This window comes from Apostichopus japonicus, chromosome 14, assembly GCF_037975245.1.
Source record: "Apostichopus japonicus isolate 1M-3 chromosome 14, ASM3797524v1, whole genome shotgun sequence".
Lineage (NCBI taxonomy): Eukaryota > Metazoa > Echinodermata > Holothuroidea > Aspidochirotida > Stichopodidae > Apostichopus > Apostichopus japonicus.
In genome coordinates this window covers 18,109,213-18,134,103 of record NC_092574.1, presented here as the reverse complement: position 1 = coordinate 18,134,103, position 24,891 = coordinate 18,109,213, and the positions used below count along the sequence as shown (strand labels likewise).

At 35.2% G+C, this 24,891-nt stretch overlaps 1 protein-coding gene and 1 non-coding gene across 5 annotated transcripts in view; both read right to left on the bottom strand.

The window, feature by feature from the left end:
• The window catches only part of LOC139980009 (uncharacterized), a 55,891-nt gene that overhangs the window by 15,507 nt on the left and 15,493 nt on the right, over positions 1-24,891 (bottom strand). For all 4 annotated transcript variants that reach the window (XM_071991350.1, XM_071991351.1, XM_071991352.1 and 1 more), the window contains exons 2-8: positions 24,345-24,418; positions 23,666-23,792; positions 23,042-23,116; positions 21,771-21,859; positions 8,948-9,021; positions 5,321-5,561; positions 3,560-3,637 (exon numbers count right to left, since the gene is read on the bottom strand). In XM_071991350.1, coding sequence (XP_071847451.1) covers positions 3,560-3,637; positions 5,321-5,561; positions 8,948-9,021; positions 21,771-21,859; positions 23,042-23,116; positions 23,666-23,792; positions 24,345-24,418 — 758 coding nt within the window. The remainder of the gene's footprint in view (positions 1-3,559; positions 3,638-5,320; positions 5,562-8,947; positions 9,022-21,770; positions 21,860-23,041; positions 23,117-23,665; positions 23,793-24,344; positions 24,419-24,891) is intronic.
• On the bottom strand, positions 18,163-18,235 carry Trnac-aca (transfer RNA cysteine (anticodon ACA)). The gene has a single exon. It is a non-coding gene; the product is annotated as a tRNA-Cys (tRNA).

Below are 24,891 nucleotides of genomic sequence, written 5' to 3'. Positions count from 1 at the left end.
CAGTAATTAAGACATAACACAATTGAATAAAATCTTCTGATTTTTAAACTTGTCTTCAGCCGAGTGGTTGTCATATATTTTTCGGTCTCTAACACCGCACTGGCCTACTTTCGCGGTTGGTTTATAAGTCGAAAATAACAATAACAGTATACATTTTTATAATTTGGTAATCTGCAACACAATTTGGTATCCGATCCAAGGATTTTATTTCACTGAATACGACCCAGACTCGAGGATTTGTTGCAGAATCTATATATCACTTTAATTGACATCATCACATTTACTGAATGTCCTTCTTAGACGAATAATAATCTTTCCTTTTTTGACAATCTATATTCTTTAGCTTTGAGCCTTCTTAAATTGGGCAAAAACTACGTATAGTGACAGCGAAAGATAATACTCTTCTAGATTTCCAGCGACCGGAATGACCCTTTGATTTGAAAAGAGACTATAAAATTCAGCGAGTCTCTGCTTGGATGTAAAGGGGGGGGGGATGGGGAGGGGAGTCGGTTCGCTAGTCAGAACATAATCTACGCAGTTTAATTTTGAATTTGATCAACTCTATTGTTTATCTGGTGAACGGTATTCCAATGGAAATTAAAGGCAGGAAGCGAACTCTATCAAACGAGCAGATCAAAGAGAGAGGGACGCAGTGACAATTACGTAAATCTCCTCGAGTCATTCTCTTGGATTTATTAAAATACTATTCCTTAATTTATTAGATGATTTACCTCCTTCTATTAAAATCAAGCGATATTAATAACGCTATTCATTCTCCCTGCATTTTTATCATTTAATTGTTTTGTTTTTGTCCCCAGTAAACACCCACACACACCCACACACACATATATATATATATTTATATATAAATATATATATATATATATATATATATATATATATATATATATATATGTATATATATATATATATATATATATATATATATATATATATATATATATATGTATATATATATATATGTATATATATATTTATATATAAATATATATATATATATATATATGTGTGTGTGTGTGTGTGTGGGTATATATATATATATATATATATATATATATATATATTTATATAAGCATACGATTTTTTAGTTTAGTTTAGTTATTAGAATATATATATATATATATATATATGTATTATTCATACATATATGAAGACAAAGTTATGTTATTTAGTAAGACTAATATACTGGTATAGATCGAGTGTAAATGACATCGAAGTTTCCATGAGTTGCGATTCACTGCAGAGGGTCGATCGTATAAATTTTCTGGTGTGTTTTTTGACTGTTGCCTTACCTGGAAGCCTCATATTGACTCTGTATAGTATTAAAGTTGTCCAAAGTACAGGTATACCATCGAAATTAAAACATGATTGACCGAGAAAATGCTTCGTGTCTTTGATCCTATTCAACTGACTTACTTTGAATTTGAGTGATTCTACTAGATGAGAAACTCTCATAAATAAAGTAGGCCATTAGCTTTTGAATAGTTAAAGATTTATTTTCAAATAGCGCTTAAAACAAAATTTCCAATTTCGTGAACTGAATTTGAATGCTACTGAAAAGTGTCTTGTTGTAAAATTTAAAAGATTCAGTCGACCTCAAATAATTTATAACTCAATTATCATTCTACGGTCCAACCACTCTATGAGTTTTTTTTTTTTAGTGTCAACATGTTGCAACTTTTTTTTTGAGTGCAAGTCCATCAGTAAAATCGTCGATAAAATACAAAAAAGAACTACTTTCAAGAAGTATAGGTGCGATTTTTTATGTCTTTTTTAAAAAAAAAAATGTAATGTTACAGACGACCATCGCAATAACAAACAAGTTATGGTCCTTCTCTCCTTTCCTACTCAATTCGCTGCCTTCCGAGGAGGGAGTAAGTCCGCTACTTCTACTCGACTGATTACATCACTCGGGTTTCCGGCAGCTCATCAAATAAAAATGACATGGTCGTGACTTAATCGATTCGAATCGGTTATTTCATTTTGAATGATTCCAAATATTATGAATATAGCCTTCAAAATTATTTTAACAGCTGACACCTTATAACGCGCATACACGCAAGTAACCTCTACTCCGCATTTAAGCAATAACATCTTCTCCGCTGCACAACAAACCCCTCAAGTTTGAAATAAGAACTTTGCAAAAATTTGTCCCTAGCTGTATATATGGCATCTGACTGTTAATGTCATTAGTTCATTGATAAGTTGTTAAGAATATATACATGCTATCGAAAAACAAAAAATTATATATAACTTGGCCGTGTGTTTTAATTTCTTAGCCAGTCGGGGGATATCCCTCAGTTGGCGGGGAATAACCATTAAGTCTACGTCGGATGTAATTTTGATTTAGGACATCGCATATTGCGTGTTATTGTTTATTCAGTATCACGAACCCACGACCCCCTTCCCTCCCCTCCTCCAAGTGTGAAACTCAAACATGCCTAATCCTTTCTTGTTTCTATATTACATATAACTAAGTACATGTATGTCATCAAGGGATTCAAATTTGCATTCATGTTTTTTGTTTTTTTTTATAATTGATGAGAAATGAATAATTTCTTAACAATTGCACCGGCTTGAAACTATGGCACCATTTCGCGTCTAGCTATAGTTTTCCATGTAAATAATTTCCAATAGGGGAAGAGGGCACTCCCTCCCCTAAGACCCCCCCTCATATTAGTCGGAGGAATCACAAGTCTGCCCCCCCCCCCCACCTCCGAAATCCTACACACGCCACTGGTTGTTGCTACATGCTCATGCCGCTCTGACAGCAAATCGAAAGTGTCTGTTAATTTCCTGCGAGTCATAAGAAAATGTGTTATGTGTGCCTGCCTTAAACAAAACAGGCGAAACTATGCCGAGAGTAAATGTGTCCATCTTTGGCTACGTTTTGTCTGTTTGTGAAACATAACAATTTTTTTTTTTTAATTCAGGTCTCAGACCACGGTCGTGAGAAAGTTTGACACCATTTCTGATTGACGTTTCACTCACATTTCAAAAATCACATTTTCTGCTGTGAAGGCCTATAGCTTTAATTTCACTTCTATTTCGATGTACGTCCAATCAAAAGCTGCATTACGATTTGATGTTCAAAGCCAAGGGCTATTTTATTTAACAAAAACATTGAAAGATTTCGTATAGAAAACATAAACAGCCTGTTCCATGGTCATTAAAAATGTTGATCTGATTCCCTTTTTGGTAAATATTGATGCGAACATTAAATTTACTTCCTTTAGTAATAGGGCTAGCTCACGTATTACGACTTGCGGCAGTAGCAGTAGCTACGAACGCTGACGTCAAACAATGACGCGATAGCTTATTTAAAAACATTTTAGTGCGTTCTCAGAATCATACAAGTTGTTGTCGGTTAAGTTGACAACAGTTGGAACGTTGACTCGTAATTTCTTACGTAGAACGTTTTTGGAAAAACATTGAGGGATATTGTTGACAAAGTTCAACAGTACGGCAGAAGGGCCAGAACTAGGGAAAGAATTGAGGCTATATGGTCTGATATAATTGGTGTTCAAAATGCACTTACTTGAAAAAGTGAAACAAGCACATTTCTGGTTTTTCAATCAACTTGTCAATAGGCCAAAATTTCATAAACGGCAACTGTCTGCAAAAATTAAAAAATTAAAAATTAAAAAATAATACAAAGAAGAAGAGAGAGAGAGTAAAAATTAACCACGAAGACTTTTAAGCTGAAAATCTCGAAACAGAAAAGTGATTTGGCAGTTATGAAACAAATTTAAAACGCTTAATATATTTTCAAGTTAGCAAGCTAGATATATAGTATATTTCAATCCGATTTGCAGCATTTAGCAAGACTGTCGATTAGTCGATGAAATAATTTGAATTTCCATGAAATGTGAATTCCAGAAGTAGATTTGAACTTCCGCTTATAAGTTTAACAAGTTTATGCCTCCGTGCTCTGCCGGGGAATTAGAATATCAATGGAATGAAGGTTTCCGAGAAAACAGAGAGAGTTTGATGGCTTTAAAGAAGGTAAAGAAGTATAAAATAAAAAGAAGCACAGGTTCGGATTGTGTGTGCATGGGTGTATGCGTGCGTGGGTGGGTGTTCCTGTAGACTTTGTGAAAGCCTGAAGTAAAGCTTCTCATGGTACAAATCAAATTAATTACTGAAGTCTTATTGCGTCGGATGAAACTTAAGGGAGGCAGAAAAAGTTCCATAATATCACACTTATCTAAAAAGGAAATCTTTTTCCTTTTTTCTAACTCTTGGGATGTACGCACCCACTATTCACTCCATCCCCATTCCCGACTCCAACCCGTAAAATTAAGCCTATCCCAGTCACCTGTGCTTAAGGTTTGGTGCTATAGTATACCAATCTAAAAATAGGAAGCTATTAGCTTATGAATATTTATTGTTGTGTGTTAAACATGCCCTTACACTTATATAAGTCCCGTGTCCGTTGGTCCAACGTGGGAATTCCCCGTTGCTGATTTCTGGTGCGGGACGGTGTTACTTTAATTCAGTACTTATCATCCTTTTTTAAGTAAATGATTTTCTTGAACGATCATCAGAACCATGTTTAGTTTATACGCACCCAAAACACATACTATATGTCGTGTAAAGTAACGCATATACATGTATATACGCATAGTAAATGTTCAAGGGTCAGATTTATAGGGGAAATGTCAAATTATTTTAGACCTTATTTTGTACTGCGAGAGAACTGTATTCTTTTCCATTGGTTATCAATCGATTTGATTCGTATTTCAATACTATAGAGATGTGGTATGGATGGAGATTTTTATTCTTGTTTTCTTGATTTCTGTCAATTCCACATGAATGTTCAAATAAAGTACATTTTTTTTAAGTACAGAAGAGCACACCTCGTTTGTTATAATGTCACCCTTGCCCCCCCCCCCCCTGCTACCCTCCCACTCCTAGAATATATAACTTTACCTATAGCTATCACATATCGAAAACACTCCTTTCGTTTCAAAGGAAGAGAGACATGACTGAAGCTTGCATATAGGAAAATGAATTATCAATTAACGGAAGTGACGTCATTTTCATTTTTTTAACACATATATAAAACGACTGTTTATAAAAGCCTGTGTATATTAGACAACACTTTTTGCAGCATGTTCGATAGTGTAATGAATATTCATAGATCTCTATTTTCTTTTCGATATCACGGAATGTAACTTCAGCATCAAAGTGTCTTTCGTCGTTTTCTTGTCTCAGCAATGTATACATGTATAGGTCTGTATGTATGGGTATATGTATGTATGTGTATTTCTATAACAGAGATAAAACAAAACTTTACCGTATGAATGCAATGTGTTGGGGTTCTTTTCCTGGTCCCTGTCCTCTCATGAAGATGTCAAAGAAGTCCTCTCTGCCGATTGCCAATAATTGAACAGGACCCTGACTAGAGACAGTTGCGGTCCTGCGAGAATGATGGAGTAACGCAAGTTCTCCAAAACTGCTTCCTTTCCGAAGGACTGCTGCTGTACGCAGATATGATTCACCAGTAGAGGCGCTGTTTTCCAGAATCGTAACAATAACTGTCGATGAAAAGTATCCATCCACAAAAAAACAAAAATATAGTTTTTGTCAGTCATCGTAACTTTCTATGAAAAGTCACCCAAAGTAGACACCGGTCACGATAAACGACAACGTACGCATCTAACTTTATATAATAATAAATGTTTTTGTAATCGCGGATATGAACTATATCAATTACAAAATGCACCCCCCCCCCACCATTCGTTCGTATAGAGAACCGTGTGAAAGCTAAACACAGACCGTAACGACCTGCCTAGGTTTAAAAGTTATGAGATTCGTCATGCAGTTGCGTAATTCTGTTCGCCGGTTGATAAATGACGTCATAACTGCTGCGGTTTATATCGATATATTATAGTTCATCAATACCGTACACAGATCACATACTTCTAATAGAGGTTGTGTAGCTGCACGTGTATGGTAGGCCATACGGGAAATAATTGCTGATTTAATGTCCGTATATGAGCTAAAATTATTACCGGTAATAATTCTATTTAATACCGGCATTAATTCTCAGCCAATCACCATGTAGCTCATATGCCGGTATTAAATAGAATTAATACCGTCATTATATAGAATTAATACCGGCATTAAATAGAATTAATACCGGCATTAAATAGACCAATCACATTAGCGCATTTTGAAGCTGTTATCTTGCTCTGAGCTAGTGTTAATCCCTCTTGCTGTAGCGTGAAAGCAGCGCAGTTATTTCTGTTGTAGAAACCAAAGTACAACGCAAAGGCAAGCATGGTAGTTTAAGTACAACATCTGTGTGATTTTCGTCGAGAAGTGAACGATACTTATATGTTATTGACAAATGTTGACTCCCAATCCCACACAATCCGATGTTTGTTCGCAATGCTTTGAACCGGTTTGTTAATCTTCGAAGAGCATTACGCTATACAAAGCTTGGAAGACTCCTGAATGAAGACGAGTACAATGTCGCATCAGTGTCTCTGGATGAACTAACGGGGGAAGTTTCACGCCTGGCACAAGAGCTGGAAACTTGTTAATAACATTGCATATTACACTGTAATGCAACTAAAGTTGCAGTGCCAACTAAACAAAGATGGTCTATATAATGCCGGTTTTAATTCTATTTATTGCCGGTGTTAATTCTATTTAATACCGGCATATGAAGCTGCATGGTGATTGGCTGAGAATTAATGCCGGCATTAAATAGAATTAATACCGGTATAATTTTAATTCGTACGGATTTAAATCAGCAAATATTTCCCGTATGGCCTACATCTCCGCATAGTATACATAATTTGCGCGGACTATATGCAATCAAGTCGGCTTGATTAAAATATTGCGCAACAAAGTGCTTTCGTCTTAATGACGTCATATAAATGTACGTGCAATAGCCGATTGCATATCAAATCAAATAAATAAATTGCCAGATTCTAGTTTATATTCCAGTTTTAGAGAGTACAGCCCAACATATGTTTCGCCTACCGAAGTATTATAATACACAAAACTATGATGAGATTCCTTCTTCTTTAAGTTTCCAATTCTTTCTATTCTCTTTTATTTATTTAGGATTTTGAATTTTGAATATAGCCCCCAATCTTAAATACGTATTTTCTTTTAATCAAACTTGCCTCTAATGTATTGTTCTTTTAACTGAAACTGACTGTTATTTTACATGGTTTTGATTTTTTCCCCCTGTTTTTATTATCGTTTCCTTGTCGTGATGTGATGTATATGACAGTGAATTAAAGAGCATTGGTTAGGTCTCCTCGGGGTAGATTGTGTTTTGAATATGACGCAATAATATTTCTCGTGTTGTTCTCCGCTTAATTGCGTTATCTTCCTCTGTTGCATCTCGTTTCGACGAGAGGCGATCGATATAGATATAAACAGGCGGAGATATATTCAGAAGAGGTCGGAAGGGGGTTGCTATTTCACAGAACAATTTTCAGTTCTGGCAGTTTAAAACGCTCGTAGGAATTTTCATCAGAGTCGGGGAATATCCATTGAGAAATTATACTTGAATGTCATGAATGCCATTATATGCGTAAGCAATTTGCGTAGACCTATTTAGCGACACGGTAAGATATCCATATCTACCCCCACCCTCCAGAATTCGTCCCTTCACCCTCATTTCTGATATAACTGTCCCTCTTGTATAGCCACATAAGGGTGGGAGCATGATATCGACCAGAGCACGAGAGCGTGTTTTTAGGTAGATGTTTAGTTGACCTTTGACTTAAGTTCAAGAAAGAAAGAAATAACGAGGGAAGCATTGGGTGCTAGTAATGTTTCGATAATGCCGTTCCGGTTTTCTAGCTAAACTAGAATGCTCCTTAAAGATGATGACGTCAACTCCTCAGAAGTGCAGACGTACTTATTAATGGTAATCCAGCTTTTGACTAACTTCAAATAGTACAACCAAACCATGTTATTTTAATTTCATCTCAATAAAATAACACCCTTGGAGGATATTCATCCCTATTCGTCGGGGGAGGGTGGTAGGGGAGGGGGATAGGGGGAGGAGAAATGTGTATTACATTGTAAACATGTCATTACAAAAACATATTTGTTAGCTCCTGCAGGTGGTGACAAATAAACAAACATACAGACATACACGCATACAAGTGAGCTGGACTGCAGTGCTAGAAGAAAAACAAATAATGTATACGCACTGTGCAGCCTTGTTGACATGCGCTTGTCATAAGATGTAAGTGGTGCTTTTATACCTTGATTAACTTTTTAGCCCTTTAGCATTATAAAACCTTGAGAACCCCAAACGACGATTGGTCCATATAGACAATTACAGGAAATTACAGATTTCATAACATCCAGATCAGCATTCAAAAAGACTGTAGGCAAATTAACTTAAAGCTTTTCCATTTTCTTTTCACAGAAACACGGAATATAAAAGCTTGGCAAAAATATGAGAAACGTTATGCTCACGTTTATGCAATGCCTGTGGCTAAGGCATTAACCCTCTAGAAAAGTACAGTCTATAAATTATAGTCTTTCAAAGATGTAGTGTTGTTGTGGTTTTTTCTTCTGTGTTTGTTTGTATAAGGAAGGTCAAACAGCAGTCGTCTTTACATACAAACATCTCTCTAAACAGCTAAGAAAATGCGTTCTCTGGTTTGGAGGTGGTGACCATTCGATTATGGTGAGATTTTTATTACTTAACATGAAATCATTTGTTGGTTTTTGGTTTTGCTGTTATTCTTTTTCACTGATTACTTATACAAAATTTAATTTCATCTATATCAAAGACAATAACACAATCGAATGAAAAAGATGGCCTGAAAGATTTCCAGAATTTGCTCAAGTATTCAGGGTATAATAGAGGTGTGTAATAAGCATTTTCGTCTACCGTAGATTGGTATGTGTTTCCTAATAATAATTTTCACTAAATACCTACCTGATCCCGATATAACAAAGTAGAAGTTCTCAGCATAGTGGCCTTGTCTAATTATCACCCTCTTCGGAGGGACGCTGTGGGGGAAATAAAATGGGTATATGGTTAATTTTCATGAATGTTATGAAATATAAAACCAGTTAAATTTAAAATAGATAGTTACAAAAGCAGAACTAACTCATAGCCCAGACATAATTTTAGCAGGGAGTGCAACTCCACGATGAGTTTAGAGGGATATTAAGATTACTATGGCGCGCCGTTCTCTGCCGTGTTTAATGTTGCCGTCGCGGAAACTTATATTAAACGTACATTACAGTATGTTACATTACTAAGTTGGTCTGTGTTTTGATTATCACATCAAATCACAGCCAGTTGGGGGCAATTTCCTAATGCTAATACCTCTCTAGACTCTACTCCAATATCATGCTTACAAGCACTGCTATTGACAGCACAAACAGTTCCTAACCAGATCTGATAGAAACATATACATAACACTATACAGTATAGAAAAATTGTCCCAACTGGGTGCAAATCGACACAGAAGAGTTAAAGGAACTTGTCCACCTGCCGGGCACAAGAGAAAGTAGTTAAAGCACAACAGTTTGGTGTTACCATAACGACTGTTGCCAGGGCTATTCAGAAAAATAATCTGAGGAGGACGAAATTAGACAACGGAATGAAATTGGACAACAGAAGTTTCCTCGGCGAGAACCTAAGATTCCGCGACCGCAACATACGTATCTGCGACGGCAACATAAATATGGTACAAACGGCGCGCCATATAACCCAGGCAATATAAAACCTATATGCAGGAGAAACCTTTCACTCTACTAATTGGAAATTCCATCCCAATATCCTGTCTCGTTGATTGATTATTGATTATTTTGTTCTGCTTTACCCTCCCATTACTTCAGGAAGCGACTGCCAGTATAGATGGTCTGTGATGTCATTGTCAAAACTTGTTGTTGATTTTTAATCCTCCTAGATTAGTAGAGGAAATCCTCCCCACAGGAAATCCAGCTTAATCCCCTGTGGTATTTGTATTGTGGTGTAGGAGAGTAATAACAAAAGTATCGTAAGTATTGAAAGTAAAAGCTAAGTTAAAAGATATCCAAGCAGAAAGGAACTGATGTCTATGTTTGTTCTGGGAGAAAGAAGGTAAAGGGAATCTCTCACTATAGGCATTCACTTGCTGTATATACCTTATTTATTTTACTTCATTTTCTTAATTATATTGTAAAGTAGTAAATCGTGTGTTTGTCTCATCTTTTTGTGGTCGTCTAAAACACCCCAGTATTCGAGGAAGGCTAGAACATAATATTTCTAAAGAACCTGTGACAGTCATCACGTCAAATGTAAAAAAAATGGACTTTCTTCTTATAAATTTCTTTTAGATTTACCACTATGATACATTTGGAATATCTGCTGAGTTGTTCTCTGCAATTAGGGTTCCATAAACAAAACTATAACTTTTTTGTAGAATCCCCCCGCCCCCTTTCTTTGTAAACAATTGAGATATTTAGAAGAAGAAAAAACTATTTGAGCTCAATTGTCATGGTGGCGTAATTCATCTACTGTTGCCCGATGCGTTTTCAAAATTTCGTCAAAATTGGAAAGAAAAAGTTGGTATATTTGTCATGAGTATGTGGTTTTGAACTCAAGATGCAAAAATAAAATGCAAAGCAAAATGCTTAGCAATCACCTTAGCGTCCCGAACATCCCTTTAACTATGAGTGATTCATAATTAATGTATTAGTGATGCATGTCTTAGGGATGTATATTCATGTATTATATATGCTTAGGGGTATAAATGAGGACCAACCTATAGCAAGACAATGACATCATTTCCATGAAAGTTGAATTTCATATATATATACATATTGCCCGACAATTTTAACGATCTCAAAGTTTATGAAATGTTTCAAAGTGTTTTATTTTTATTTTTTATATTAGGAATCCAACGTTATTCAAAGTTATTCCCAGAGATCTAAAAAATGAGGAGCCGACTGTCTTGAAGTTTGAACATGAATTAATATTATTGGACTTTCGTACTACATTTGAGGGTAGTATTGATGACCCTACTTAAACTAATTGTTTTGTTTTTTATCTGGAAAAACGGTTTTCGCTAATATAGCCAAGTACTTTGGGCGCCCTAGTTGCATTGGCGGTTGTAATTGTAGGTTGAAAGTTTACACGTTGGCGTGACAGAAAACTCCTCTTGAACTGAACTCTTAATGCCTACAGAATCACAGCCACATTTTAACTCTCGGGTTCATTCATTTCAATATGGTTTGTCTTAATGTTAGAGTAAATTTCAGATGCTGAGGTTTGGCTTTTTCCATTTCGTTATCGTTGTTTGCTTGAAAGGAGACACACGATGTACCATTTTATTCATACTCTGTTTTACGTTTCAACGAACTGAACAAGAGCTAATGAAGAACTTATAAGAACTCAATTCCAAATTTGATTATTCGCATTGACAAAATCAGAACTGGTTATATAGCCTTTGCAGAACGTGATAAAAACAATTAAAAGTTGGTTCTTATTATTATTTCGATAACAAATACTATACGTTAATAATCAATAAAATATGTAATTAATTTGTCCTACCCGAAATAAAAACTTTTTTATCAGGTCTTCCCTGCAGTTGTAGAAAATAATAATATATACAAACAACCAATCAGGTTTTTTTGAGGCGTCAGTTTGCTTGCTCGTTGTAAATCTAAATAATATATAGCAAACTAAAACTTAGATCTAATTAAGTGTTTTATATAGAATTCACGACATTAGGCACACGACATTTGACATTTTTAAACCCCTTATGAAATCAGATTTAATGTGTTTTCACCTCAAATACTTGAATATTTAATGTCTTCAATTAATTAATTTTCATTAGTATACTCAATTTATTTAAACATGTTTGGTTAATTTAACTTAATTAACTTTTGTTGAAACAACGGTGTTTTAGTATACGTGTAACAGTACATCTAAATGTCAGTAGTAAAAAAAATATTGCAAAAAGTTTTCAGCTTCCAGCGCCACCAGGCCGTAGCAGATTTACTAAATGGACTTGCCTACAAAAGCATGAACTATATATCATATCTCACAATTTGGAGGAAAATTTTTCTTAGCTGTTTTACGGGAGTTAAATCCTCATGGAAAATATCTCTATCTATATAAGATGAAGATGATGCTAAGGTATGTGTTGTGTCTCTTTTAATCACACGTCTTCTCAAAAGGAAAGAAGCTTCATGAAAAAAAAAGATGAATTTGATATTCAGCGGGTACCGTGTGTATATGGTTTTCCCCATATAAGTGTGAACATTCTTCGTAAATTATGATATAAGAAAATATTATGTAGAACCCGAATATATCCTGTTACCTTGGTATTACACTTAGAAGTGTGAAGATTCTTCGTCCATTTTGACAAAACAATTTTGTTTGGGGTAGAACCCATATATATATGTACTATAATTACCAGATTTGAAATTTAAATATAGTTAATTTAAACGCTAACCGACCTCCAGGGGCTGTTTCTATATACTCAGCTTTCTAAGCCATTATATGCAATTTTCAAGGTTGATTTATATTGTGCCGCTATTTTGATGAAATAAATTTAAGCATTTTACTTTACTATAATTTTACTCTAAAGGAAGACTTTTTAAGGCACAAAAATGATTTTGATATATAAAGATGTGTTAAAAAACAATTCTGTCTTATATGTCTATAACACTTTCAAAGTTTTTCAGACATGATACTTTTAACAGCTGGGGTTCAACAAATACACTACAGACCAGATCCTCAATTCCTCAGTTGCACCACCAAACTCAATTGCGAAAAAAAAACATTAGACTTTCAAGGTAACACATGGCATGCTTACAATACATGATGGCAAATTTGCCAATTAGGAAAAATGTTGTCAGATGTCATTTCAAGGGCCGGCGCTTTGTTGTCAGAAGTTAAAAGAATATGGTCCTTGCCTGAGTTACTAGAATTGATTAAAAAGCGAAATATTAACTTTAACATTAAGGACTGCATTTCATGAGGGATCGGTGTTCGTTATTAACGTTTTTGTCAGAGCATTCCAGAGATTTATAAGCATACTAGGAAAGGTGAATACCTTAAACATTGAAATAACTATAAAGCACTAATAAATCTCTATAATCATTCAAACCATTTTTTTTTAAACTCTATATATAAACATAAACTTCACCACCACGTAGCCTCTGGTATAGAAACAATACATTTCGTCACTGTCTAGATCTGCCAATTCTTTGCCTTTCAAAAACACAGATCACTCATTTATTTTGCGCCGGGCGTTTCAGTTCCAATGTTTTCTTTAAAGATAATGTCAGTGCCGGTTATCGGCTCGGCGATTCGATCAGGCAATCGCTATGTCATTTTGTTGGCAAGGAATGAATCATTACTGATCTTCCGGTACTGTAGTGAACAACACAAGTCACGTAGATGGATACGGTGTTGTCCTATAGAGGGCGGTAGTCTTAAATAATGTTTCTATTGTAGTACGCGTGCGCGCTACAAATATTAAAATATTACTGATGGTGAACGATACCTACATAACTGGGCATTAAAAGAAAGTTTCATATTGTCTCTGTACATTTGCAGTTTCAGGCCAGCTGCTTAGCCAACTTATTCTGCACCTGTCACGGCAGAGCCGTATATATATACAAATACATAAATAAAAATAGAGAAATACCAAAACAAGCGTCCCATAATTCATACGATATATCAATGGTTTAAATCTAGTATACTTTACCTAAATATTATCCATGTACTTGCCATCTTAATTTTAATTAACATATTCGACACATTTAACACATTTTGGATCCTTTAAATGTTTTAGCGTATACTCTTCTATATATCCCTCAGGCTAGGGTATTTAAAGTATTTATCAAATTACCGTATGATGCTCGCCGTCTGGTAAATTTAACCTGTAGCCAAGCAAATAACAAAACATAATATGGACGCGTTAATGCTTTTCCGGTTTAATTTTAGCTGAAACTAAACACCAAGATGTTTTCTCTACCATTTCCACCAACTCATTATACATTGCAGAATACCAAATATCCGGTAAACAAGGTTTAATTTTACATTTAGCTCAAGTAACAACAAAACGATATGGACTTAACGCTTTTCCGATATAATCTCTAAATTCAGCCGGCGCACATTAAACATCGATACATTTTCGTCTCGATTTCACCAACTTTTCTTGGAAAAGATTCTAGAGTATATTTTACACACTGACTGAGGTTCTACAGAGGGCTCAAAAACAGTTAAACAACAGCATTCAACACTTCTAATGAATAACACTGAACTGCTTGAATCCACATAACATTACTTGCATAGTACAACAGCATAATTACGAGTACAAATTACGAGTACATATAGCGTCTATTTGAGATGAGTATCAGAACGAGTACAGACCTCTATAGGTACGATTTACGTAATTTTGCACTAGTTCCTAAATTACCTTTCAAAATGTCACGAGTACAAGAATGAGTAGAAATCCACGGGTACAGACAACTATACTAGAATATGAAGACACACTATAGAAATTCTATGGTACACGCTCATTACGAGTATAGGCTGCAGTCACACACTAAAACCATGTGTTCATTCTATATGGTGGAATACTCCTATTAAATTAATATCAATCATGAAAAGTGCCGTAAAGCATCAGGAGAACATTTTGATTTTGATATGTAATCCAGAGCATGAATGGAAGTACATGTGGTGCAAAAATTGGGTGAATTGAGGCAAGTTTAGACCACTTTAGGCCTCCCAGGAGCAGCGTATGAAAATTGATTACTACTAAAAAAAAGAGGTGACAAAAACTTTAGGCTCACATAGCAAATAAATCTTCACGGCCATGATACGGATAAATTGATGGTGCCAAGAACGGCGAGCTTGTCAGCTATCCATTGATAGAGCTTTAGCTAGTGCACAGACCCTCTTTCTAGACTTAGAGACCAAATTATTTTGACGCTTCAGTGTGTAAGTCAATGGGGCATTTAATTAATAGTATATACGCAAGGAGGCATTTAATTAATAGGAGTATGCTATCCTATCTGCGGGGGCTGGTGGGGGGGGGGGGCACAAGTTCGATAGGAAAATACCCGTGATCTCACAATCTTGAAACACTGTGAAAATATAATTAGTTCATTGGCCTCCTATTTTGCTTCGGTGAATAATTGCTGAATTATTGCGTTAAAGCGGAAGGTGAAAACAAAGCGTATAAGTCCGCGCAAGCATGGATTCTGTTTTCGAGAAGGTAGAACGAGGGTGATAAACTACAACCTTAAAACATGGAATCCGTGCAAAAAATCCTAGGCAGAGCCTGACTCTGGATCATTTTTACCAACTATTTACTCACTTAAGTTGGTTGGAGGGTAAACGATATATATTTTAGCATTATTATGAAGAGTTTGTGTAGGGATAAAATCATTTCTTAGAAACAGTACCGACAAAGTTCAACATGCCCATATATATATATATAAATATATGTTTATATATATATATATATATATATATATATATATATATATAAATATATATATATATATATATATATATATGTATATATATGTATATATTTATGTATATGTAAATATATATATATATTTATATATATATATATATATAAATATATATATATATATATATATAGGAATAACGGAAAAACTGTTAAACAACTATGCTGCATTTAGAAAAAGGCTGGATCTCGAGTGAGATACAATAATTGAATTAGGTAAGTGATTGGAAGTAAAACAGCCAATGCTTGGTTTTTGCAGAGCTTTCGAGCAAAACTAGCTCTTCTTCAGTGCATGATCACCGAAAGTGACAAGGAGTAGCAGATATATATATATATACATATATATATATATATATTTATATATATATATATCAGGGGCGTATCCAGGATTTTCTAACCCGGGGGCGCGAATTACTATCTAAGAGGAGCGCCACCATCAGTTGGCGCGGAGCGTACAATCAGTTGGCGCGGAGCGTACAAGAAAATTTCTGGTTTTGATACCCCCCCCCCCCCCCAGATCACCGGAAATGGCACTTCTCGTGCTTGAAAATGACCAACCAGATGTACGCTTTTGCCTGAGAACCAAGTATTTCCCAATAGTTTTTTTTTTACATCCATTACCTTTTTGAAGATTGTCACCAGTCACACATCATGTTCGACCTCTTTGCATGTCCTGTGGATCATTGCTTTTGTATAGGTGATTCTACGTCACGGCCCACAATATCTGAAAGCCCCACTTTTCAAGGTTTTAATCCCATTATTTGTTCAGAATTTGAAAATTCACATTTCTCGTGAATAAAATCACTTCAAAACATACCCATACTGTTGCACAAAATTCATGCTATGGAAAACCAATATAGAAAAACCTCCTTCAACCCCTAACAGCATGCATTTGATTGGAAGGGTACCGGTGGTGGTGTTAGAGGGGTTAAAATATAGAGGGTAGTATGATGAAGAATGTTGGTCAGGAAATTTTCAAAAATTCAGACACGGTTAATTTATTGGTGTACAAATATTAAAACCTCTTATAACGGCGATTTTAAAACTTCGTTGAAGGAAATGAAAAATACCAGATATTTCCGATATCAGATATTTCGAAACCGAACACTACACACATAGGCGTAGGAGGCGGGGGCTGCAGCCCCCCCCCCCCAACCATTTTTTCCCCTGAAAATTCGGGCAATATGCTGAGAATTTTTCGGGTACCTAATTAAAGAAAAATAAATAGCAATGATGTAGCTTAAGAAAATGAATAGTTTAAAAAAATTCTCCTTGGTAATTAAAATAGAGTTCTAAGCTTGGCCGACTAATTCGCCATTACTACTGTAAAAGAGAGTTTTGACATAATTGGACCTGTATGCTTTTTCTCCATCTACATAAGACATTTCGTTGTTTACATTAGCATCCGGCGGTATACTGCGCAACTTCCACGAACCGTAAGGTACACGATGCCATGCGATGTAATGACCGATGCTTGCTTATATGATATTTACATTAACATGTTGAACGCGCGCGAAGCGCGTGAAAAATGTTGGTTATATTTTTCGGGCAAGTCGTTACAGCCCCCAAATCCAATTGGGCTTATACGCCTTTGACTACACACATAGACAGTTTTTGAGGTTGTTCATCCTGGAACATGCATTTTCATGCTCACTGATATGATGTGATATCTGCTCTTTGCTTTACAAATTCGAACAGGCGTGTAGCGAGTAATATGCCAAGGGAGGGGCGAAGCCTGTAGGCAAACTATCTAAGCGTAGCTCCACTATGAGTTGGCGCGAAGCGTACAATAAAATTTTGGCCGAAAAAATGCCGCCCAGATCGCTGGAAATGACACTTCCCAGGCCTTGTAAGTTGCATCTAAGCATTGTCTATTTTGAAATTACTAGCGATATCATAAAGAAAATTTGCTCGGGGGAGGGGGGGGGGCGCCCCCTTCCCGAAATGCGTCATGTTCCCCGATGACTCGGTCGAGTTCAAGACCAGCCACAGTTGGTTCCATTGCACAATTGTACAATTGTTTAAGGCGTCCATACACACACGCGTTATGATAGACCATATATGGTTTATATATAGATACATTAGTGAGAGAGGGAAAATGGAAACGTCAAAAATGGAGTCGTCGGTATAAGGGGTAGGGTGAAGCGCACGTCCCCTTCGTAATCCTCGATCTGTCACTGGCTACCCTGTGTATATAATAGGGATCAGCGCTTTAATTATGACTGTTCCTCTTTCTCTTCTCGAGGTCTTGGTGTTTATCTTCTACTCTCTCCTTTTCTCCTTTTCTCTCTTTCTTCTTTTTCTTTCACTTTCTTCCTCTCCTCCTTTTCTTTTTCCCCCTCATTTTCCCTTTTTTCTTCTCTTTTTCTCTCCTCTTTTCCTTACCCGGGCGGGTGGCACGCGCCCCCAACGCCCCCCTGGATGCGCGCATGTATATATATTTTATTTTTTTATTTTATTTCTATCAATTTTCAATGTACATAATACAGATAAAATTGACTATAAAAAGCATGACAGGTCTCAACGACCGCAGCTAGCAGAAAGCCACACTAAGTTTTGCTTAAAAAAAATCCACTAAGTTATGTGGCTGCTGGTATATATATATATATATATATAAATGAAAATCGTAATGAGTTGGAAAATCAAGAACAGTGAAAAAACTTCCAGCCTCCACCGGGATTCGAACCCGGGCCTCCCGCTTTGTACGCGGACACCCTAACCAACTAGGCCATGGACGCTGATTGTATGTCCAGAGGTTCTCAACCGGCAAGGAAGGTCGCAATTCCACTGTAGGCGTTTGTCACCTGTATCGAACAATACTAGTTCTGTTTTTGGTGACATATTTTGCCTTACTCTAGAGATCAAACATGATGCTAACCAACTCGAAAATCATTTGTGAATCCTAAAGCCGGATCTCGAAAGAGATACTTTAAACATACTTTATGTTAATGAAATGGAGGTAAACGACTAAGGCAAATGAATTTATATAAATGAAAATCGTAATGAGTTGGAAAATCAAGAACAGTGAAAAAACTTCCAGCCTCCACCGGGATTCGAACCCGGGCCTCCCACTTTGTACGCGGACACCCTAACCATATATATATATATATATATATATATATATATATATATATATATATATATATATATATATATATATATATATATATATATATATATATATATATATATATATATATATATATATATATATATATATATATATATATATATATATATATATATATATATACATATATATACATATAAATATATATATATATATATATACCAGCAGCCACATAACTTAGTGGAATTTTTTTTAAGCAAAACTTTGTTTAATGTTTATTGTGGGATAATAATACATGACGTCATTAACCGAAGAAGGTGTGAACATCACGTATTTTACACGAAAAGAGTGGGTACTTATGCAGCATTTTAATTTAAATTTGAAAGCTGCAGAGAATTTTTTGTCTAAAAACTGGTGTTATATGTTATACCTCTTGAAAACTATTTAATCTTGAAGTTCCGTTCTCAGAACAATATTCTTGTAAAAGGAATTTACAATTTTCTCGATGTATATATTTTTTGTTTAGAGGCATGAAAAGTGTAAGGGGTGGGGGTGGTATTTTTTGTTACGTCACCAACAGCTCAAAAAGGGGAGAACATGACCCCCATCCCCCCCCACGGGTTCTACGTCTATGAGTACGGGTATGATGTAGTAAACAAAACGAAAAAGAAAATCCTAACGAAGATCGGGCAAAAGTAGGAAGTGAAACTTTACTAGACGTTAATCCTTTAATCTCATGAGCTCTTCATTGTATAATGTGTTTATAAACACAGCAGATTATATTAGCAAAAAAAAAAAAGAACAATTTTCATGAAATATACCATTGATTACACACTGGTATTATTTACAATTCCCTATAAACATGAAAGTAAATTTCGTACTTTTCTTTGAAACTACTGTACGTTGAATGAACTTATACTGGTTTCAAAGAATATCGAGAAAGATATTGAACAGTAATATAAATATTTAAGGAGATCACACATTTGTGATTAACATTATACAACAATATATCTTGTATCAAGACCTGATTGTTTAGGCTTTTCATCAGATGTCGTCATGGATGTAATAGAAAATTTGAAATTCATAAAAATGATACGAAACAAAAAGGTGGAAAAGATTAGTTATAGAAGTTATAGAAGGTAATTTCGTCCGCGTAAAATTACGAAGGCGTTTGAATGAAAATTAATCTGAAATAGCGGAAACCCACGATTAAGATAAGCCATAAATTTCCATTTACTTCACTGATATTTTATTATAGCTGACAATATATTACATTATAAAGTCAAATGAAATCTAATATATTAGAAACCAATTCCAAGCTTGGTTGATCTTATCAAGTTAGACCCTTTCTGTGATGATGACATTTTGTAAAGCGATTACATTCGGGTCCTTCAAGGTATCCGATTTTACTTCAAAGAAGGAATACAGTTTTAATTTCGTATTGCAACAGAACAAAAGTTAAACATTTGGAAGGCTTGTAGTCTTAACCGACGAGACCTTCTTATGACAGGTCAGTAATATATATGTATATATATATATATATATATATATATATATATATATATATATATATATATATATATATATATATATATACATATATATATATATATATATTTATATATATATATATATATATATATATATATATATATATATATATATATATATATATATATATATATATATACATATATATTACTGACCTGTCATAAGAAGGTCGAAATTACATTGCAATAAGTCACCATAAAACTTGTTTTAAACAATCTTATTGTTTTATTACAATAACTTTCTATTAGTTTCTATCTGCAAGCATAAATTAGTTCATTGTTCAGTAGCCTAAAATACTTTTTCGGCTTAATGTAAAAACGCGTCACATGTACCACGTGTAATGTGGGAACACCAAAGTTGTATTCCCAAACTATTTCAAATTCTGAAAGAAATTGCACGGCAAAAGCTATAAAGTGTTTGTTAAAAACCTTGCCCCGGGATTACTTTGCGATAGAATCACCATCTCTTTAAATCTGGGAAATATTGACAATGTAACCATAAAGTTTGACAATGTAATATATTTAATGGGACACCAAAGTGGTCTGTCAATATTTAGAAAGAACTTTCTTGCATTTTGTATTTGACTTCCAACTTTTCTTACTCTGTTGTCTTTCTTTAAAAATACTTCATAGGCTTAAACAACTCCAAAGAATACGTTCCACGTGTAAATGCTTATGGGTGGGGTGCGAGGGGGGGGACACCAAAGTTTACACGTGGAACCTCTTTGTGATGAACCGCTCTTGTCGGGATAAACATCAATTTGTTATGAAGTATTATAGTTTTATATTGACAATTAGTCTGTTATCAATCATTTTAATTTTTAAAAATAACGAAGCTATAGCCATTTATAAAGGAGGAGAAAATCCCATAATTAGCAACAGATTTAAATGTCACAGATTTTCGTCTAAAAAGTGACAATATTTGCCAAATTCTACACAACATTTAAGACTCTCAGTTATCGTGGTAAATTTATTTAGGTTTCATTTAGTACAGATTGATACTGGCAACACAATAATACCTGAATATAGAAATTATAACATGTTGATCATAGTAGCATGACAAATGGCCCCTGAAACAAGGGCGTAGGAACCGGGGGCTGGGGGCGCCAGCCCCCCCCCAGTGAAAAATATGGAGGGGCGGAAGTATCATTCCGCCCCCCCCCCCCCGCTTCGCAAGTCAGAAAACCCCTTTTTCATTTCCAAATGAGAAAAAAGTCTCATTTGGAGCACCAAATTGCATCTAAGGCCAGGTGAAAATGCAAAATTATATACAAAATGGAGTGGGTGGGTTGGAGTGTGCTATATTGCACCAAATTGCATCTGAGGCCACCTGGAAATGAAAAAAAAATCCAAAGGGGAGGGGGACACCCCCTCCCCTAAGCCCTCCCCCAGGCCGGCCATCAGTCTTCAGCCCCCCCCCCCACTCAAAAATACCTTCCTACGCCACTGCCCTGAAAGGTATTATAAATAAGAAAATACCACTTCCCCCTTAATTTATGAAATAACAATATACCTCTCATTCAGATAAAACAGAAGAAAGGATAAATTGATTATTCATTTAATTAGTTATTAATTGTTTATTATTACCATGACCTCACTGCCTGTTTACTTTTTTTTTAATTTTGTGTTTTGAAAATAACTAAAATTACTAACCTTTCATACCATGCTACCTTCACCAGCTTCTCTTGCATATGTAGCGGGTATTCAGCGAATGACGTCATACTTTGAAGTCCAAAGACAGCCTTGAAAAGTGAAAATAGGGTCAATAAGTCAATGTAGAAAATCTGTTTTTTTTTTTTTAAATTGTCACAACAGTTGGTTTCTGGTAAGAGTTATCATTCATGAGTAGTTTTTGGTTAATATGTTTTTTAGCATATATTTCTATATCTGTCTCGTTCAGCTTTCATTAGCACGTACGTTGATTCATTCACTGAGTGTAGCTTTCCATTTAGCAGAAAGTTGTGACTACATGTACTGTGTAGTTTTTCATTATAGGCTAGTGGCCTACATGTTACTTCAGAAGCAGGTATAGTTATTCGTCCAGTGTAGTATTATATATATATATATATAGAAATATATATATATTTCTATATATATATATATATTTCTATATATATATATTTCTATATATATATATATATATATATATATATATATACTGTTGTTACATACAGTATAGCCATCCACGAGGAGATAAGTGTTGTTATAACAGTGCAGTTATAGTAATGTTAGTCCAGTGCATATATTTTATTCATTAGCATGTAGTGATATTTCTCTTATTTGGTTAACACAGTGGATTAAATAAAGTGGAATCGTGTTTCTGGTGAACTGTAAATATTGACCCCTTTAGTGTCCCTCGTAAAATTCCTTCATGGTCTGAATAGGTTTATATATGGACCCGAGAAACATTTAACCAATGAACAGATTGAATTATCGAGAAGGTAAATGTTTCAGGCTACCAAGAAATATTACACTGTTATGTCTTATTCTTTTTTCAATTGTTTTGTTGTGAAGACAACTTTGCGTCAATTGAAAACAATTTGAAATTCATGACAAACAAAGATGAAAATACAAAAAACAAAACCATTGACATTTCTACGTTAAAATGTTAACATATTTATTAATACACATTAAACTAAACTAAACTAAAATTAACATCACACTTGGTAAGCCTCTAACCGGCGTCATCTTTCTATATATGTAAATACGTAATGCTTGTTATTCCCATTATGCAGGTTTTGAGTAACTAGACGAAATACTCCATCCCACCTTACTCTAATTGAGTATCCACCTCTCCAAGTAAGTATTCTTTTTTGTTTTAGTCTTCCGTTCACACCCTGAGGCCACAAAACTTTTACAAACGTGTGTTTTAAAAGGTTATTTTTTTTAAAAGAAAAATTACTTTAATCAACTATTCCTCCTACCGTCTGTATTTGATCTGTTGTTCGAGACTCCGACGGAGAACTTAAAATCTTTCTTACTTCTCCGCTAATATCGAGCTGCGGATACAAAGCAAAATAACACAAAAGAGAATCATTAAGAAACCAAATACACTGCCTGAGCTACAAATGTATCGTAAATCTTCATGAGCAGTATGATTATCGGAGTGGAAGTCCGTCATACAGCCCCTTCGACCCAGATAAAATCTAATTGGAAAATTTGTACGTGTTAACTGTCCTCAATATGTCTCGAAAGGGCAACAGAAGTTTGTGAAAGCTTGCAAGGGATTCCTGCAGGCAATATCGTCTTTCCATCCATCTTTTCATATAGTTCCTGCTGTGTCTTCAACTTTAACTTGGAAAGCAAAGAAATCATTTCATTTCTGCAAATGACGTAGATATAGAAAAGTTTAAAACTGCTTCTGGCATATTAAAAAGAGAAAACGTTTAGTCCTATACTGTATGTTAACTACGCACTTCATATTTTTAAGGAATATGTTTTGGAACACAACTTATTCAAGGCGTTTACCTTGGTTATATTTGATTTGATTACTAAATCAAGCGGGCATTTTGTAAGCTCTTCGGATATCATAATCATTTTACGTTTACCTCCTTTCTCGCCTTGAATTCCCTCGGATCAAAACTTAGCCCTAAGCTTTTCATGTTCTCCGATTGAAATTCCTCCGCAATCTCAGTGAACGTCATGTTTTGCCTCGAAGGTGATTTCTCAACTTTTCTGCAGATGAAAAAAGAAAGAAAAGATGTACAGTCAGATATTAATTACGGTTATCAAGTTAGATTAAAATATGCAATAGCTTTATATAATGACTGTATATAGAGTTCTCTTGGGCAATTACATATCAAAATTTAAATTCTGCCTTAATTCATTCCTTAAAAGTTGTGATCACATAATTAAAACAAAGTCTAAAACTTTAGTAATATTCAAATATCAAAGCATCCATAATATCTACAGTCATGGGGAGGGGGGGGAGGGGGGACTATGTGGAAAAAATGGAAAGACGAAATTGCCTTACTTTTCACATACCCTTTCGACTTCAGCGACCTAAGGGCCAAACCCCATGTACTCCATTTTTATATTTTCGACCTCCCCCCCCCCCCAATGCCCTGGTTTCAAATTGGCGGAGAATAGCGGGGAAGAAAGTATAGCATTCTACCATTTTGATATTAACCGTTCTTAATCATTTATAGAGAGTAGAATTAGCAGGTGAGGGGTTAAAGGTGGACAAAGTAATGTCCAAATTCAATCCATAAACATGACGTCACTAACCTGTCAAGGGCAAACGAGGAGACCCTGGATAAGATCACGACCATTTTGACTGCGTGAACAAACCTCTCCCGAGCCTGTGGTGAAGAATACAATCAAGAAGAAAGCAACATGTGAATATTAAGACAAATTTTCACCCTCCCCCCCCCCCCTTAAAAAAAACGCATATGCATATGGTCATCTGGTATATTACTGACGCAACACCATGATTGACTGCAAGAAAAGAGTTGGAGGAAGAGGGGATGGGTATGATTCCTGCAACAAACTTGCATCTATTACGTTCTGCCTCAAATTTCGCAAGATATGAAACCTCTGAGATAATATGCCAGATCTATAATATGTCATCATAACGTCAAATAAAAGTTGTCTTTAATGACGTCATGAAATGGTCATCGAACATGTCTTAATAAAAACAAAATCCGCTTTGTCATACTTCATTATGTATATATGGTGAAGTTGAGTGATGGAATATTTTTACTGAATAACTGGTGTGTAAATGGTATACCATATAAGTTGCCTGGCACGGATCCAGGGATATGGGGGGGGGTAC